The sequence below is a fragment of the Lithobates pipiens genome, unplaced genomic scaffold (assembly GCF_037356315.1).
Source record: "Lithobates pipiens isolate NorthernLeopardFrog02 unplaced genomic scaffold, aLitPip1_a1.2 Scaffold_8, whole genome shotgun sequence".
Taxonomy (NCBI): domain Eukaryota; kingdom Metazoa; phylum Chordata; class Amphibia; order Anura; family Ranidae; genus Lithobates; species Lithobates pipiens.
The window spans coordinates 686,349,614-686,366,490 of record NW_027507903.1 but is presented as its reverse complement, the minus strand read 5'-3'; the positions used below and the strand labels follow the sequence as shown (position 1 = coordinate 686,366,490).

Below are 16,877 nucleotides of genomic sequence, written 5' to 3'. Positions count from 1 at the left end.
GCGCAGTCCATGCATCCATCTTCTGTCTCCACTGAGGAGACACTGCGGGGATCCCGGCGCCTGACGTTTCTTATATTAGGAGGTCGGGGCCACCCGTCACCTGACCCCACCCCCTCTGACGCTAGTGAGGGAAGCCAGGGCTTCCCCAATGACGTATGGGTGACCCCGCCCCCTCTGATGTAACAAAAACCTGCGTCACAGACCCCCAAAGCATCCTCCCAATGTTGAGGGCATGTGGCCTGGTACGGTTCAGGAGGGAGGGGGGCCGCTCTCTCGTCCCTCCCTCTTTTCCTGCAGCCTGCCAGGTTGCGTGCTCGGATAAAGGGTCTGGTATGGATTTTTAGGGGGACCCCACGTCAATTTTTTTTTTTAATTTGATGCGGGGTTCCCCTTAATATCTATACCAGACCTGAAGGGCCTGGTAATTGAATTTGGGGGAACGCTATGTTTTTAAAAAAAAAAAAAAATTATCAATGAAAGAATTGTCGGCTCCCGTAATACAGAGAACACTCATTGAGTGTTCTCTGTATTATGGGAGCCGACAATTCATTATAGCCACGAGTGATTTTAAATGACTTTTTTTCCTGCAGAAATTACACTTTGTGCAGTAACAGTTCTAACTTGCGCCCCTTCACAGGCATACTATAGACACCCCCCAGGTACGAAATTTAAAGGAATATTACACTTTTATTGTTTCACTTTAAGCATTATTAAAATCACTGCTCCCGAAAAAACTTTTTTTTTGCATTGATACATGTCCCCTGGGGCAGGACCCAGGTCCCTAAACACTTTTTAGGATAATAACTTGCATATTAGCCTTTAAAATTAGCACTTGAGATTTTGAACGTTCGAGTCCCATAGACTTCAATGGGGTTCTAAAGTTTGTATGAATTTCTGGTCCGTTGGAAAGTTCTGGTGCAAACCGAACTGGGGGGGTGTTCGGCTCATCCCTACTCCTGAGTCTTCTGTCTTTTGTCTTTCACATACATGCTACCTGTCCTTTATCTTCTGAGTGCTTCCTGTGTGTAGGGTGACCACATTCCAAACTGCCATTCAGGGACAATTTTGCCAAGGATGGGGGGGGGGGGGGGGTGTTGAATGTAGTCTCGGAGTTGACAGGGATTTCATGGGCGAGTGATTTGTCAGGTGAATGGCTGGTCTTAGCACTTGTATCATCCCTACACCATGCTTGATGATCACATCATATTATTTCTAGTACTACATTGTAATATATAATGAAATAGTTCAACTCGCTATAATGCAGAATCAGTGGGAACCCTGAGCTTGTCACTTGCCACCAGATGCAGCGTGCCATCGTCGCCTGCCACTAGATGCAGCGTGTCACTTGCCACGTGGAAGTGCGGCCCAGAGACCTGTTTTACAGCATGGTGGAGTGGGCTCAGAGAAGATAGAGGAGGTGAGTGGCAGTGGCTTCGCTAGGGTTGGTGTCACCCCACCAATGCCATAAAACATGGTTTCACCCCCTGCCAAATAAAGTCCCCCCCCTCAGTACAGACCCCCCTTCATTCAGTATAGACCCCCCTCCTTCAGTACAGATCCCCCTCCCTCAGTACAGACTCCCTTCCCTCAGTAAAGACCCTCCTCCCCCAATATATACAGACTCCCCCTCGGTACAGACCCCCCTCCCTCAGTATAGATCCCCCTTCCTCAGTATAGACCCCCTTCCTCAGTATAGACCCCCCCAATAAGTACAGACCCCCCACGCTCAATACAGACCCCCCATGCTCAGTACAGACTCCCCACTCAGTACAGACCCCCCCACTCAGTACAGACCCCCCCACTCAGTACAGACCCCCCTGCTCAGTACAGACCCCCGCTCAGTACAGACCACCCCGCTAAGTACAGACCACCTTAATATCAGTCGGGGGGCAGTCTCAGCTTCCCTCAGCTCGGGCAGGCTTGGCTGTGCTCAGGTGGAGGGGCGGTCTTGGTTCCCCTTGGCTGGAGGCAGATGGAGCTGGAGTCAGAGCGAGCGCCAGCACTATCCCGGAATGAAGGTGCCCGGGACCCGGGACAGACCTGCTAATTGCGGGAATGTCCCAGGACACGTGGGCACCCTACCTGTGTGTTATTCTGTGTCCTCTGTACACTTCCTGTGTTATCTATCCTGTATCTTCTATACACTTCCTGTGTTATCTGTCCCATGTTCTCTGTACATGTCTTTTTTTTTTATAATTGTAATTTTTATTAATTTTTCAAAGCAAAAACAACACACTTGCGCATTGGAAAAATCAGTAAGCGGAGATAAATATAGAACATAGCGAACACATTAGTTACAGAAGACAGAGAAAAATGTCCACATATGCAGACACAAGGGTGAACTGCATAACCATGTCTTGTACAATGAATAACATATAGTTTATGTAAATCAAAACCAACAATTCTGTTCAACAAGAGGCCGGCGGCCAGAAAAAGACAAAACAACCGAACATTCACATGGTCATCATAGTGAGTCCCCGATGGGGGGATAAGTAACCCTGAGGATTAGGTAGGGAAAGGTGGGGGTGGTAGCCATCAATAAAGTGGCACGATCGGCAACTGCAGTCAGATGGATGTACAGGTAGAGGGGGGGGGGGGGGGGGGGCGTATTCCGACCGATCCCAGGGTTCCCACACTTTATCAAACTGGGGAACCAAATCATGCACCGAGGCCATCAGATACTCCATTCTCCGAATTTCGGACACTAGTTGGAGAAATCTAGGCCAGGGGGGAGTTGCTCCGGACAGCCATCACAGCGGCATAAGCCTCTTAGCAGCAAGTAAAATATAGGAGACCAGCCGATTGGTATTTTTAGGTATGCCTGGAATAGGGAGACCCAGCAAACAATGTAAGGGATCGATCGGGAGGGACACCCCCGTCACCTCCACCACCAACAACCCCACCGCTATCCAGAAAGGCCATATCAAGGGGCATTTCCAGAAAATATGAAACAGTGACCCAACGTCAAGTCCACATTGCCAACAGCATGGCGAGACTGAGGAATCGTATTTGTGGATGACATCGGGGGTATCTGTACATGTCTTGATTTATCTGTTCTGTGTCCTCTGTACACTTCTTATATTAGCTGTCCTGGGTCCTCTGTACACTTCCTGTGTTATCTGTCCCGTGTCCTCTGTACACTTTCTGTGTTATCTGTCCCATGTCCTCTGTACACTTCCTGTGTTATCTGTCCCGTGTCCTCTGTACACTTCCTGTGTTATCTGTCCCATGTCCTCTGTACACTTCCTGTGTTATCTGTCCCATGTCTAATGTACACTTCCTCTATTATCTGTCCCATGTCTAATGTACACTTCCTTTGTGATCTATCCCGTGTCTAATGTATGCTTCCTGTGTTCTCTTTCCCATGTGCTCTGTACACTTCCTGTGTTTTCTTTCCCGTGTCCTCTGTACACTTCCTGTGTTATCTGTCCCCTGTACTCTGTACACTTTCTGTGTTATCTGTCCCGTGTCTTATGTACACTTCCTGTGTTATCTGTCCTGTGTCCTCTGTACACTTCCTCTGTTATCTGTCCCGTGTCCTCTGTACACTTTCTGTGTTATCTGTCCCGTGTCCTCTGTACACTTTCTGTGTTATCTGTCCCGTGTCCTCTGTATACTTCCTGTGTTATCTGTCCCGTGTCCTCGGTACACTTCCTCTATTATCTGTCCCGTGTCCTCTGTACACTTCCTGTGTTATCTGTCCAGTGTCCTCTGTACACTTCCTGTGTTATCTGTCCCGTGTCCTCTGTACACTTCCTGTGTTATCTGCCCCTTGTCTAATGTACACTTCCTGTGTTATCTGCCCCTTGTCTAATGTACACTTCCTAAATAGAGAAGTGAATAAAAAATAACACAAATTAACCCACATAGTCCGATTAGTGGAGAACACCAGAAGTAGTCACACTGTCATGTGATGAAATATGGCGACTCTCCATACATAATATAATGGAAAGCCAAAGATGGGCAATGTGTAGCAACAGTTCCCTAACGGCAGCCGGGAAGGAGGTGACAACTGGTAATAATGTGGTCGGTCCCACCTCCCTCCTTCTATCCACCAATGTGTGTGTCTTACCAGAGCTGGAAAAACTTGGTAGGAACCCAATCAAATGGGCCTAACCCTTCCCTGTTCCACCAATATTTAGAAAAAAAAATTTTTTTTAGTTCAGATGCCCCTTTCTATCATGTTGGAAGTCATGGAGCATTTATTTGGGGTGACCAGAACTCTTTTTTTTGTCTTTCAGGACCTTCTAAATGAAGAGCGCCAGCAACAGTCCCAAACTGCGAGCCACCAATGACTGGAGGATATGCCAGCCAATCCGCAGACTCGTCTCTTCCAAAAGATCATACGTGTTCTGTACATGTCAAACATAGAATGAACAGGCTGTATGAAGATCCTCTGCTTTTAATTTTCTTAAGGCTGGGTTCACACTTATGCAAATTGGATGTGGGTTTCCTGTCATCCAATTCGCACAGCAGGAGATTGTGATAGGCTCTCTGTGGACGCGGTTCACACCTTTCCACAGCTGCTCCAATGCGAATCACGCAGGAGTCCTAATTATGAAAAAAAATAGGAAAAAGGAGGTGGAGTTAAGGGTATATGATTATTTTATACTGTACATCACATGGCAAAGGATCCCCAGAGCTCTGTGTCTTAGCTAAAGAGATCACATTTATTGTGTAAATAATGTTCGTTTGCTTCAGCACAGCTGAGAGGGATGGAAGGCTTACAGGTGAAAAGGAGACTAGAGCGCCACCTGCTGCTATAAAATAAAACCAAAATTATTCACCCACAATGTGTTATATTGATCTGATTGATGAAGAAGATATACGTATATGTAGAGTTTATATGGCTACAAATGTAGATTATTAATAGTTCTGATCAGAATAAAAAATGACAATCTGTAAAATTGTAGCTCCACATGATGGAAAGAAAAGCTTATTCTTGTTGTTGTTCTTGTTGTCCTTTGTCCTGCAGTGTGTGCATACCAGGGACCCGGACACAGGGGGTGGGGGTCCACATTGCCAGAGAATTTTTTTTTGTAATATGTAGAGAACGATAAGAGCATAAAAAAAAGGGTCTCTCTGGGCGTGCGTGCCAGAGAATGGTGTAGCCGTTCTATTGGTCAGTGAAACCACCCATCATAAAAAAACTCCTGCAGTGCCTCCACCTTTCTCTATCCCCTCTCCTGCAGTGCTCCCATTCTTCTCTCTCCCCTCCCCTGCAGTGGCCAATTCTTCTCCCCCCTCCCCTGCAGTGTTCCATTCTTCTCTCCCCCTCCCCTGCAGTGCCCCATTCTTCTCTCCCCTCCTGCAGTGCCCCATTCTTCTCTCCCCCTACCCTGCAGTGCCCCATTCTTCTCTCCCCCCTCCGCTGCAGTGCCCCATTCTTCTCTCTCCCCTCCCCTGCAGTGGCCCATTCTTCTCTCTCCCCTCCCCTGCAGTGCCCCATTATTCTCTCTCCCCTCCCCTGCAGTGCCCCATTCTTTTCTTCCCCTCCCCTACAGTGCCCTATTCTTTTCTTCCCATCCCCTGCAGTGCCCCATTTTTCTTTCCCCTCCGCTGCAGTGCCCCATTCTTCTCTCTCCCCTCCCCTGCAGTGCCCCATTCTTCTCTCTCCCCTCCCCTGCAGTGGCCAATTCTTCTCCCCCCCTCCGCTGCAGTGCCCCATTCTTCTCTCTCCCCTCCCCTGCAGTGGCCAATTCTTCTCTCTCCCCTCTCCTGCAGTGCCTTCATCTTTATCTCTCTCCCCTTCTGTAGTGCCTTCAACCCTCTCTCACCCCTCTCCTGCAGTGCACCTATCCCGCTCACACTCCTCCCCTGCAGTGCCTCCACCCTTCTCTCTCCCCTCCCCTGCAGTGCCCCATTCTTCTCTCTCCCCTCTCCTACAGTGCCTTCATCTTTATCTCTCTCCCCTTCTGCAGTGCCTTCAACCCTCTCTCACCCCTCTCCTGCAGTGCACCTATCCCGCTCACACTCCTCCCCTGCAGTGCCTCCACCCTTCTCTCTCCCCTCCCCTGCAGTGCCCCATTCTTCTCTCTCCCCTCTCCTGCAGTGCCTTCATCTTTATCTCTCTCCCCTTCTGCAGTGCCTTCAACCCTCTCTCACCCCTCTCCTGCAGTGTACCTATCCTGCTCACACTCCTCCCCTGCAGTGCCTCCATCCTTCTCACTCCCCTCCACTGCAGTGCCCCCATCCTTCTCTCTCCCTTCCCCTGCATGGCACATATCCTTCTCTCTCCTCTCCCCTGCAGTGCCTCCATCCTTCTCTCTCCCCTCCCCTGCATTGCACGTATCCTTCTCTCTCCCCTCCCCTGTATTGCACGTATCCTTCTCTCTCCCCTCTCCTGCAGTGCCTCCATCCTTCTCTCTCCCCTCCCCTGCATTGCACGTATCCTTCTCTCTCCCCTCCCCTGTATTGCACATATCCTTCTCTCTCCCCTCCCCTGCAGTGCCTCCATCCTTCTCACTCCCCTCTCCTGCAGTGCCTCCATCTTTCTCTCTCTCCTCCCCTGCATCGCACGTATCCTTCTCAATCCCCTCCCCTGCATCGCACGTATCCTTCTCTCTCCCCTCCCCTGCAGTGCACCCATTGTATTCTGTTTCCTCCCCTGCAGTGCACCTATTCTACGTAGGCCTCTCTCTTTCAGTGCACACAGTGGCAGGGCAAGGTCATACAGTGAACAGGGTGAAAATTCCAAACTGCCCCCCAGGAGTCTGGAGCGGGGGTTAGAGACACATACGCTGGTTGCGGAATGTGCTTCTGCAATTATTACCTCTTACTGAGGAATGAGAAACTTGCTTTTCATTTGTGTTGAAATGATGACATCTATCATTTTAGATTTAGGCTTAGTTTACACTTGTGGTTGGGGAGGCAGTAAAAATAGGCGATTGAGCAGCACTTTTTAAACTGCCCCCCCTCCCCCAAACCCCCCCCCCCATTGTCTGTTTGGATGAAGGTGCGTATTTTTCGAACCCCCGCCATGATGCAACCTCCACCCCCACTGCCTACAGTCACGCTTGTACCTCCTTCACAATGCACCCATATTTGTGATGGGGTGCATCGTGAACAACATCTCTTGAAATACCCCAGGAAAAATTCCCCCCACAGATCCTCTCCCCAAGTCCTCCCTTCTAGCACAACCCCCCCCCCCCCCTTCCCATCCTGGGTTCATTCCTTTTGCCCCCATCACTCCAGCACAAGTCCTCTCCCCAGTTCTATCACAGATCCCCCTACCCAAATCCCCCTTCCCAGTACAGACCCTCCCCCACCCAACACAAATCCTCTCCCCTTCTAATAAGAATCTGTACTTTCCAGCTGTCCTGGTTTTATTGGGACCTTCCTGAGAACAAAATCCTGTGCATCCAATCACAATTCATTGCAGTTGCGGTCTGCAGTGGGTGCCAACTTAATGACCCCCCAAATGCAGGTCGCAAATGCAGTGTACCAGATCGCATGGTACGTACGTACCATGCCATCCTTTTCCTGTGCATTTTGTACAACGTCATGCACAACACTTGGCGTGAATTGCAAAGGAACTGGAGCCCAGTGCCACTTGGCTCCACTAAGTTGCCTGGTAGATGGGGGCACTAATATGGGCACCTGGGGACAATTACCCCGTATCTCTGGCAGAATGCCGGGGCCCCTAATGCCATGATTGTCCCCTCTGTAGCAGTTGGCATCTATTTGGTTTGGTGGGATAAGAGGATACCGTATGTAGCACCGTTCCGGCAGGAACTGCTGGAATACTTGTACATGGGCTTCCAGGTATAAATCCCCCTCCCCTTCTAGCACAAAGTTCTTCCCCAATTTTATTCCCACCACAAATCCCCACAAATCACAATTTCTATCACCCCTCCCAAGTTTTCTCTCTTAGAAGAGCTTCACCTTCTGCCCACCCCTTGTCCCTGCCCTGCACTGGAGGTCTTGTGCTGGAATTATTGCTCTTGCTGTACCGTCTATGGCGGTACACCCCATGTGTGCTGCAAACACTGTTAATATATGCGTGTGTGACCTACGTATGCGCTTGCCTTTGTGCGCATGCAGAAGGGGACAAGGGGAGCTTTACTTTTTTTTTTTTTTAAATGTAATGTTTATTTATTATTCATGATTTTTTACACTGTTCCTTTACTCTATTTATCACTTGTATTGCTTTCAAAAGGAATAGGCATGAGCTTGATGTTCCAGTCGAAGATTTGGATGTCCGTCCGTTTGTAGAACACCGAATATCATTGGGTGTTTCGCGGGAAATGACAGCTCCGTGAGATCGCAGTGCAGTGCTGTGTCATGATTGGCCAAAGCAGGCACCCAACCTGCATGCTTTGGCCAATCACAGCGCGCTCTGCTGAGAGAGCCATCATGGCTCAGGGGGACTAAGTCCACACCCCCACACTATATAATTAGGGATGAGCCCGATGTTCGAGCCAAACAGCGAACATTATGAGGCATTCGCTGCAAATTCGAAAGCCGCGGAACGCGGTTACAGTCTATGGGACACTAACATGAGAAACCAAAAGTGAGTAGGGGTACGATGTAGCCGATACCCATTACACTTTAATAATTATTAAAATCACTGCTCCCGAAAAAACTGACATTTTTAAAACTTTATTTTGCATTGATCCATGTCCCCTGGGGCAGGACCCGGGTCCCCAAACACTTTTTATGACAATAACTTGCATATTAGCCTTTAAAATTAGCACTTTTTATTATTCAAGTTCGTGTCCCATAGACTTTAACAGTTTTCGCGTGTTCGAACACGTTTTGTGCCTGTTCACATGTTCTGGATGCGAACCGAACAGGGGGGTGTTCGGCTCATCCCTACTCTCTACCGACAGGTAGGTACTAGTAAGGTTTATTTTTACTAGGGTTTTCAGCACTGGGAGTGGTCAGAGTAGCAGTGGTGGAGTGACCACCTGCACTTCAGTTCTGAGGCGCCTCCCCTGCTTCCAGGGAGAATGTTCTAGAAGAGGATCTGGGCCTGGAACTGGAGTGGCAGGCAGCTTGTGTGTGAGCCCTGACCAATCTCCAATTGGTATTGGCATGGGGGTGGGCATCATATATAAGCTGAGGTGATGTGCCGCTAGAGGGGAGAAGTCGGCTGAGTGAAGTGAGGAATGGCATGTTAGGCAGCAGCAGGAGGCTATCCCCATCTGGGGGGGTGTGCCAATCGCAGGAGGAGGCCTGTGGAGAGCTGTGAGGGAACATTGCCTCTACACAGTCATTGGCAATGTCTCTGCCACCACACAGTTGCATGGCAGGGAACTCCTGGAGCAGAAGGGCAAGTGAAGCTGTCGGTACATATGGTCCAGTCAAGTTCCTCATCAAGGACGCATGGCTGTTGGAAGGTCGGTGAGTGTTACCACAGTGGAGGGCTGGAGGTGTCAAGGAGTCTGTGAGGGAACTCTGCTTTTACACGGTCATTAGCAGAGTCTTCATCAAACACACGGTGGATGATGGGGAGTCCTGAATCAGAGAACAGACTGTGGGGGTCTGTGTCATGTCAGTGTGGCCTGAGGGCACACGATTTGCAGGTTGGGCTGGCTGAGAACAGTAGTCCATTTCCTAAAGACATGCTTTTAACCTACTAGGCCTCCGGGGAGAGGTTCTGCAGGCCTCAGGCCTAGCAGCAGCGAGCAACCAGAGCCAGTAAAGGGGTTTATTCAGAGTGGGTCCCTATTACCTAATAGAAGAAGATGTGACATACTTCAATTAGTAACTACAAGTTTTGTGCAGGAGAAACCAAGTCTGTACAGGAGGAAATAAGTTTTTGGCAGGAGGTGAAAGAGATCTAAGACCATTGTAGAGATGACACTTTGGACAAGGTGTCTGCCATGTACAAATTTAGTTTTTGCCTCAGAACAGTAGTGGGGTTCTGAGGGTTATTTATGTAGGTTTAAAGCCCCGTACACACGAGCGGACTTTTCAACATCCAAAGTCCGACGGAATGATTCCGTCAGACTATTCGATCGTGTGTGGGCTGCAACGGACTTTTGATTCGCAAAAGTCTGACGGACTTTAGAAAATGGAACATGCTTCAAATTTTTCCGACGGAACTCCGCCGGACCCAGTTCCTACCGAAAAATTTGCTCGTGTGTATGCTATTCCGACGGACTAAAACCGACGCTAGGGCAGCTATTGGCTACTGGCTATGAACTTCCTTATTCGAGTCCAGTCGTACGTCATCACGTTCGAATCCGTCGGAGTTTAGTGTGATTGTGTGTGGCCAAGTCCGTTCATTCGAAAAGTCCGTCAGAACTCTGTCGGAACTCCGGCAGAACTCCGGCAGAACTCCTTCGGAAGTCTGTCAGACATAAGTCCTCTCGTGTGTACGGGGCTTTAGAGTTCTGCCTGGTCATCTGCACAGTTAAGTGCACGACAGAGCCAGAACCAGACCTGGTTGGACGTTTTGATTATCGGCATTCCTCGGAGCCAATCAGTGGGCGCGCCTGGCCCTGCTGAGGAGTCTGGGGAAAGGTACTTAAGATTCTGAACTCACGTGTTCCGGGTTTGTTCATGAGGCGATAGCCGCCTGTTCCTGATTCTGGACCGGGGTAGCCCCGCGAGGGGTCCCGGTTGCGGGAGCATTCGCCACTCCGTAACATGCTTTAGTTGGTTAACCCCAATAGACCCGCGTGGTCTGGGGTAGGGATCCATCTGTTCCCGAGTCTCGGAACCGGCTGGTCCGAGGCACAGTAACTGAGGGAGGATTCAAGGCGTCCGGGTGTGCTCTCGGCTTGGAGGGGCACCGCAGCTCGTGCAAGCGACCGGGGGAGGACTCTTCGGAGGAGGGCCAACAAGCTGGCATCCCGAGAAGTGCCTGGTTACTGGGTTGTGAAGGACATCAGCGGATCCACGTTTTTCCAGTACTGCCAAGCAGACAGAGAACATTCCATGTACTGAGGAAAAAGGTTCCTGTTAATTTTCCTTTACAAATTACTCAAGGTCAGAGATTTCACAAGTTCTGGATCAAAGTGCTGACTGCCATAATCTCTAGCTAGAGATTCTGTTCAGCTTTGAAGCGCCCAGCTGCGAGTGGCTACTCTCTGGGTGGTATCAAAGAGTTTCTGATGGTCAGCAGTTCAAGGTGCCTGAGTTCTTCACCCTTGCCCTCTGTTCCCTTATGAGACTGTGTTTTATTGGATGTTACCCCTGCAAATAAAAACCTTTCTAACGGACTTTTATGGTGTCAGCGCCCAAAGTCGTTGGGTACTAACCCTGGGAACCCCTAGACGTGGAAGAACCAGCCAAGCGGAGGTAACCGGTAAGCCCAAAAGTCAAGGCCGCCCCCGGCCAAGGGTTATGGCCGCTACACCATCATATTTACATGGCCAAATGTGATGTCTCTATCCTTCACACGGCGATGGTAAGAGAACTCATATGCCACGTACACAGCACCCGTTTTGCCGTCGGAATAAACTCTGAAGGATTTGATGGATCTGATGGAATTCCGCTCAAGCTGTCTTGCATACACACGGTCATACCAAAGTCTGACCGCCAAGAACACGGTGACGTACAACACGTACGATGGGACTAGAAAAAACGGAATTTCAATAGCCAGTAGCCAATAGCTTCCGTCTCGTACTTGCTTCAGAGCATGCATCATTTTTGGTACGTCGGAACAGCCTACAGACGAGCGGTTTTCCGGAAAAGGAATTGGTTCTGTCGGAAAAATCTAGAACGTGTTCCATTTCTAGGTCCGTCAGAATTTTTTCGATGTAAAAAGTCCAATGGGGCATACACACGGTCGGAATATACGATGAAAAGCTCCCATCTGTCGGAAATTCCGCTCGTGTGTACGGGGCATGAGATGTAATAGTCTGCTGAGGTTGAGCAGAGGAGAGGAGACGCAACAGTCTGCATGGAGAATGCAGGAGGAGATTCATACCGAATTCAATTTTCACATTCAATCTTCTGGCTCTAACTTTATCAGAGCATACTCAAATCCAAAAAAATAAAAATGATGGCAATGACTTATCCTATGGGCATCCCATATTCCAATCCCTATCCAAGTTGTACCGACCAATACAACAACAAAGACAAAACTCGCAGAAGACTGCTCTTTGTCTCTGGAAGTGATGTATGAAGTCTGGCAGTGCGGTGATTTGGCGGATTGTTTGTTACTAGCTGCAACGCCATGGCTACAATTATATTTGTTATAAGGCTCCTTTGGCACAATCAGGAGAATAGTTTCAGGTTACATTATTCTAGTTCTTCTTGTCATTTCTCACACTTGTCTCCAGCTCAGGAGAAGAGGGCTAGAGGAAGAGAGACGCAGAGAGCGGAGGAGACTCCACCAGGAGACATCAGACCACAGAGGAGAGACAGCGGAGAGCGGAGGAGACTCCACCAGGAGACATCAGACCACAGAGGAGAGACAGCAGAGAGCGGAGGAGACTCCACCAGGAGACATCAGACCACAGAGGAGAGACAGCAGAGAGCGGAGGAGACTCCTCCAGGAGACATCAGACCACAGAGGAGAGACAGCAGAGAGCGGAGGAGACTCCACCAGGAGACATCAGACCACAGAGGAGAGACAGCAGAGAGCGGAGGAGACTCCACCAGGAGACATCAGACCACAGAGGAGAGACAGCAGAGAGCAGAGGAGACTCCACCAGGAGACATCAGACCACAGAGGAGAGACAGCAGAGAGCGGAGGAGACTCCACCAGGAGACATCAGACCACAGAGGAGAGACAGCAGAGAGCGGAGGAGATTCCACCAGGAGACATCAGACCACAGAGGAGAGACAGCAGAGAGCGGAGGAGACTCCACCAGGAGACATCAGACCACAGAGGAGAGACAGCAGAGAGTGGAGGAGACTCCACCAGGAGACATCAGACCACAGAGGAGAGACAGCAGAGAGCGGAGGAGACTCCACCAGGAGACATCAGACCACAGAGGAGAGACAGCAGAGAGCGGAAGGAGACTCCACCAGGAGACATCAGACCACAGAGGAGAGACAGCAGAGAGCGGAGGAGACTCCACCAGGAGACATCAGACCACAGAAGAGAGACAGCAGAGAGCGGAGGAGACTCCACCAGGAGACATCGGACCACAGAGGAGAGACAGCAGAGAGCGGAGGAGACTCCACCAGGAGACATCAGACCACAGAGGAGAGACAGCAGAGCGGAGGAGACTCCACCAGGAGACATCAGACCACAGAAGAGAGACAGCAGAGAGCGGAGGAGACTCCACCAGGAGACATCAGACCACAGAGGAGAGACAGCAGAGAGCGGAGGAGACTCCACCAGGAGACATCAGACCACAGAGGAGAGACAGCAGAGAGTGGAGGAGACTCCACCAGGAGACATCAGACCACAGAGGAGAGACAGCAGAGAGCGGAGGAGACTCCACCAGGAGACATCAGACCACAGAGGAGAGACAGCAGAGAGCGGAGGAGACTCCACCAGGAGACATCAGACCACAGAGGAGAGACAGCAGAGAGTGGAGGAGACTCCACCAGGAGACATCAGACCACAGAGGAGAGACAGCAGAGAGCGGAGGAGACTCCACCAGGAGACATCAGACCACAGAGGAGAGACAGCAGAGAGCGGAAGGAGACTCCACCAGGAGACATCAGACCACAGAGGAGAGACAGCAGAGAGCGGAGGAGACTCCACCAGGAGACATCAGACCACAGAAGAGAGACAGCAGAGAGCGGAGGAGACTCCACCAGGAGACATCGGACCACAGAGGAGAGACAGCAGAGAGCGGAGGAGACTCCACCAGGAGACATCAGACCACAGAGGAGAGACAGCAGAGCGGAGGAGACTCCACCAGGAGACATCAGACCACAGAAGAGAGACAGCAGAGAGCGGAGGAGACTCCACCAGGAGACATCAGACCACAGAGGAGAGACAGCAGAGAGCGGAGGAGACTCCACCAGGAGACATCAGACCACAGAGGAGAGACAGCAGAGAGTGGAGGAGACTCCACCAGGAGACATCAGACCACAGAGGAGAGACAGCAGAGAGCGGAGGAGACTCCACCAGGAGACATCAGACCACAGAGGAGAGACAGCAGAGAGCGGAGGAGACTCCACCAGGAGACATCAGACCACAGAGGAGAGACAGCAGAGAGCGGAGGAGACTCCACCAGGAGACATCGGACCACAGAGGAGAGACAGCAGAGAGCGGAGGAGACTCCACCAGGAGACATCAGACCACAGAGGAGAGACAGCAGAGAGCAGAGGGGAGAGGTCACCCCAGTACATCGGAGAGGTAGGATGGAGTAGATGTATGGACTCTTCTATATGTCAGGAGAACACAGAAGGGGTCCCATACCTGGGCACTTTGTCTACTATACACTTATTCAACCCACAGCCTGGGTACATCTCCCCTTTCTTATCCATACCAGGCCCATACATGCCCTCGACATTGGGGGTATCTTGCTTGGGGGGGAATCCCTGGCAAAGCACCTTGTTTCCATGTTACTGAGGACAAGGGCCTCATCCCCAAAACCCTGGCCTTGTGGTTGTGCAAAAGAGTGGGTGGGGGGGGGCTTATCTGAACCTTGAAGCACCGTTTACCAATAATGGGGTTCCCAGATCCCAACCCACCCATGTGATTGAGTAAAAGATGAGTACCCTACAGTCTCTGATAGTTGCTGGAGGTGCAATCAAGAGGCGGGTTCCTTCCTCCATATATGGTGGTCTTGTGCGGGGCTTCAACCTTTCTGACACAAGGTTCATGACACGACAATCACAGTTTCCTCACTCCCCTTAGAATTTATTCCAGCGCAATACCTCCCTCCTCCATTGTTCTAGCGTACCCAAACATAGAGGAAAACATAGCAACAAAGAAAAGTGGCGGCAGAAAAAGCCAGCGTAGTCCATCGAGTCTGCCCATTTTTTTTTAGTAGAGATCTATGTTTGCCCCAAGCATGTTTGAAGCCATTTAATGTTGACAATACTACAAAACGGTTGATATGCAGTCCCTTGTAAATCACCCTGTCCTCCTTCTAAGAAGGAATGGATTCCACGTAGTACACACAAAGTGGATATGGAAAAGCTGATCCACACAACTCAAGACAATATCTCAAATTTTTTTCAGATGTGGGTGCTTTGGACATGTTTTTGAGGCTCTTCATCATACCAAGCGCTATTGCAGGACAATTCCTAGACCCCCAAGAGAGTTTAGGAATCCATATTAGACCTTCTCCCCTTGAGGTCTGAGTGTTCCACTAAGCCCTTGTACACACGGTCGGACAAAGTTGTCGGAAAATCTGATCGTTCAGAACGTGATGACGTAATTTCGTTACAACGGGACTACCATCAGGCTAGTAGCCAATAGCTTTGATCAGAGTATGTACGATCGGAGCATTTTGTCGGAAAATTTTACCAACAAGTTGGAAAACTTGGTCCATCGGATACTCAGACGGAAACAGTCCGATGGAGACCACACACAGTTGGAATATCCGACAACACGCTCCGATCGGACACATTCCGTCGGAATCTCCGACTGTGTGTACAAGGGCTAAGAGTGTGGTGTCTCTGGACTTGATCCCATGGGAGGAGATAGGGATGGCAGATGGTGTTATCCCCCATTCCCCCTCTCTACTGTCCTACTACTCCTCCTCCATTTTTTCCCCTCTCTCCTCCACTTCTCCTCCTCATCTGTCTTGATTATTGGTATCATTTTCTCCTCACCTTCCTCTCCCCCACTTGGTTGGGTTTAGTCAGCAGACCCCATTGACGGGTGCCTTTTGATGCAGATGCGGACTTACTTGCCTCCTTCCTCGTTGGGCTCCTTTTAAGTTAGGGGCTTACAGATGCAAAGAGGGGTGAATAGGTTGACTGCTTAGGGATCTTGGAAGACCTTTTTGTTTAACTATTTGCCTCCCTGCTTATTGTTTATTTAGATTTTCTACCCAAAGTGTGTTTTCTACATGTTATTTAGGAGGCATTAGCAGCTATACACTGCAATACATGATACAGATTTCCTTTCTTTTCCTTGTCTTGTTTTTTTAGTATACCCTTCCCTGCTTGTTTAGGTGAAGTGATGATGTAACATATACTATATTTTCAAAAGTTTCGGGACGCTTGCCTTTACACCCACATGAACTTTAATGGCATCCCAGTTTTCGTGCATAGAGTTCAATATTGAGTTGGTCCACCCTTTGCAGCTATAACAGCTTCAACTCTTCTGGGAAGGCCGTCCACAAGGTTTAGGAGATATGTCTATGGGAATGTTTGACCATTCTTCCAGAAGAGCATTTATGAGGTCAGACGCTGATATTAGATGAGAAGGCCTGGCTTGCATTCACCGTTCTATCAGGTTGAGATCAGGCCAGTCAGGTTCCTCCACCCCAAACTCGCTCAGCCACACTATATTGCCAAAAGTATTGAGCCACCACTCCAAATCATTTGGTGGAGGGGGAATTATGGTGTGGGGGTTGTTTTTCAGGAGTTGGGATTGGCTCCATAGTCCCAGTGAAGTGAACTCTTAGCCCCCATACACACGATCGGAGAATCCGTCGGAATGTGTCCTATCGGACCGTGTTGTTGGATAATCCCACTGTGTGTGGTATGCATCGGACTGATTCCGTTGGAATATCCGTCGGACCCAATTTTCCAACTTGTTGGAATTGTTTTCCGACCAACTGGTTCGATCGGACATACTCCGATCATGGGTAGAGAATTTTGATCGGACCAAGTGCCACGCATGCTCAGATCAAATTCCTACATCAAAGCTATTGGCTACTAGCCTGAACGTAGTCCCATCGTAACGAAATTACGTCACCGCGTTCTGAATGATCGGATTTTTCGACAACTTAGTCCGACCGTGTGTATGCAACAGTTTCGGACAAGATCCGACGGGCAAAATCCGATGGATTTGGTTGTCGAAATCTCCGACCGTGTGTACAGGGGCTTAAAGCGTCAGC

General features: G+C 49.8%; 2 protein-coding genes across 3 annotated transcripts in view; both read left to right on the top strand.

Annotated features, from left to right (window-relative positions):
* Positions 1-4,918, top strand: part of LOC143962213 (phospholipid scramblase 3-like) — a 34,084-nt gene extending 29,166 nt beyond the window's left edge. The window contains exon 7 of the mRNA XM_077471550.1: positions 4,242-4,918. Within this exon, the coding sequence (XP_077327676.1) occupies positions 4,242-4,295 (54 nt within the window). The 3' untranslated portion in view covers positions 4,296-4,918. The remainder of the gene's footprint in view (positions 1-4,241) is intronic.
* A 7,197-nt stretch (positions 4,919-12,115) lies between these two features.
* The window catches only part of LOC143962212 (uncharacterized), a 57,934-nt gene continuing 53,172 nt past the window's right edge, over positions 12,116-16,877 (top strand). For both annotated transcript variants that reach the window (XM_077471549.1, XM_077471548.1), the window contains exon 1: positions 12,116-14,215. In XM_077471549.1, coding sequence (XP_077327675.1) covers positions 12,131-14,215 — 2,085 coding nt within the window. In that variant the 5' untranslated portion in view covers positions 12,116-12,130. The remainder of the gene's footprint in view (positions 14,216-16,877) is intronic.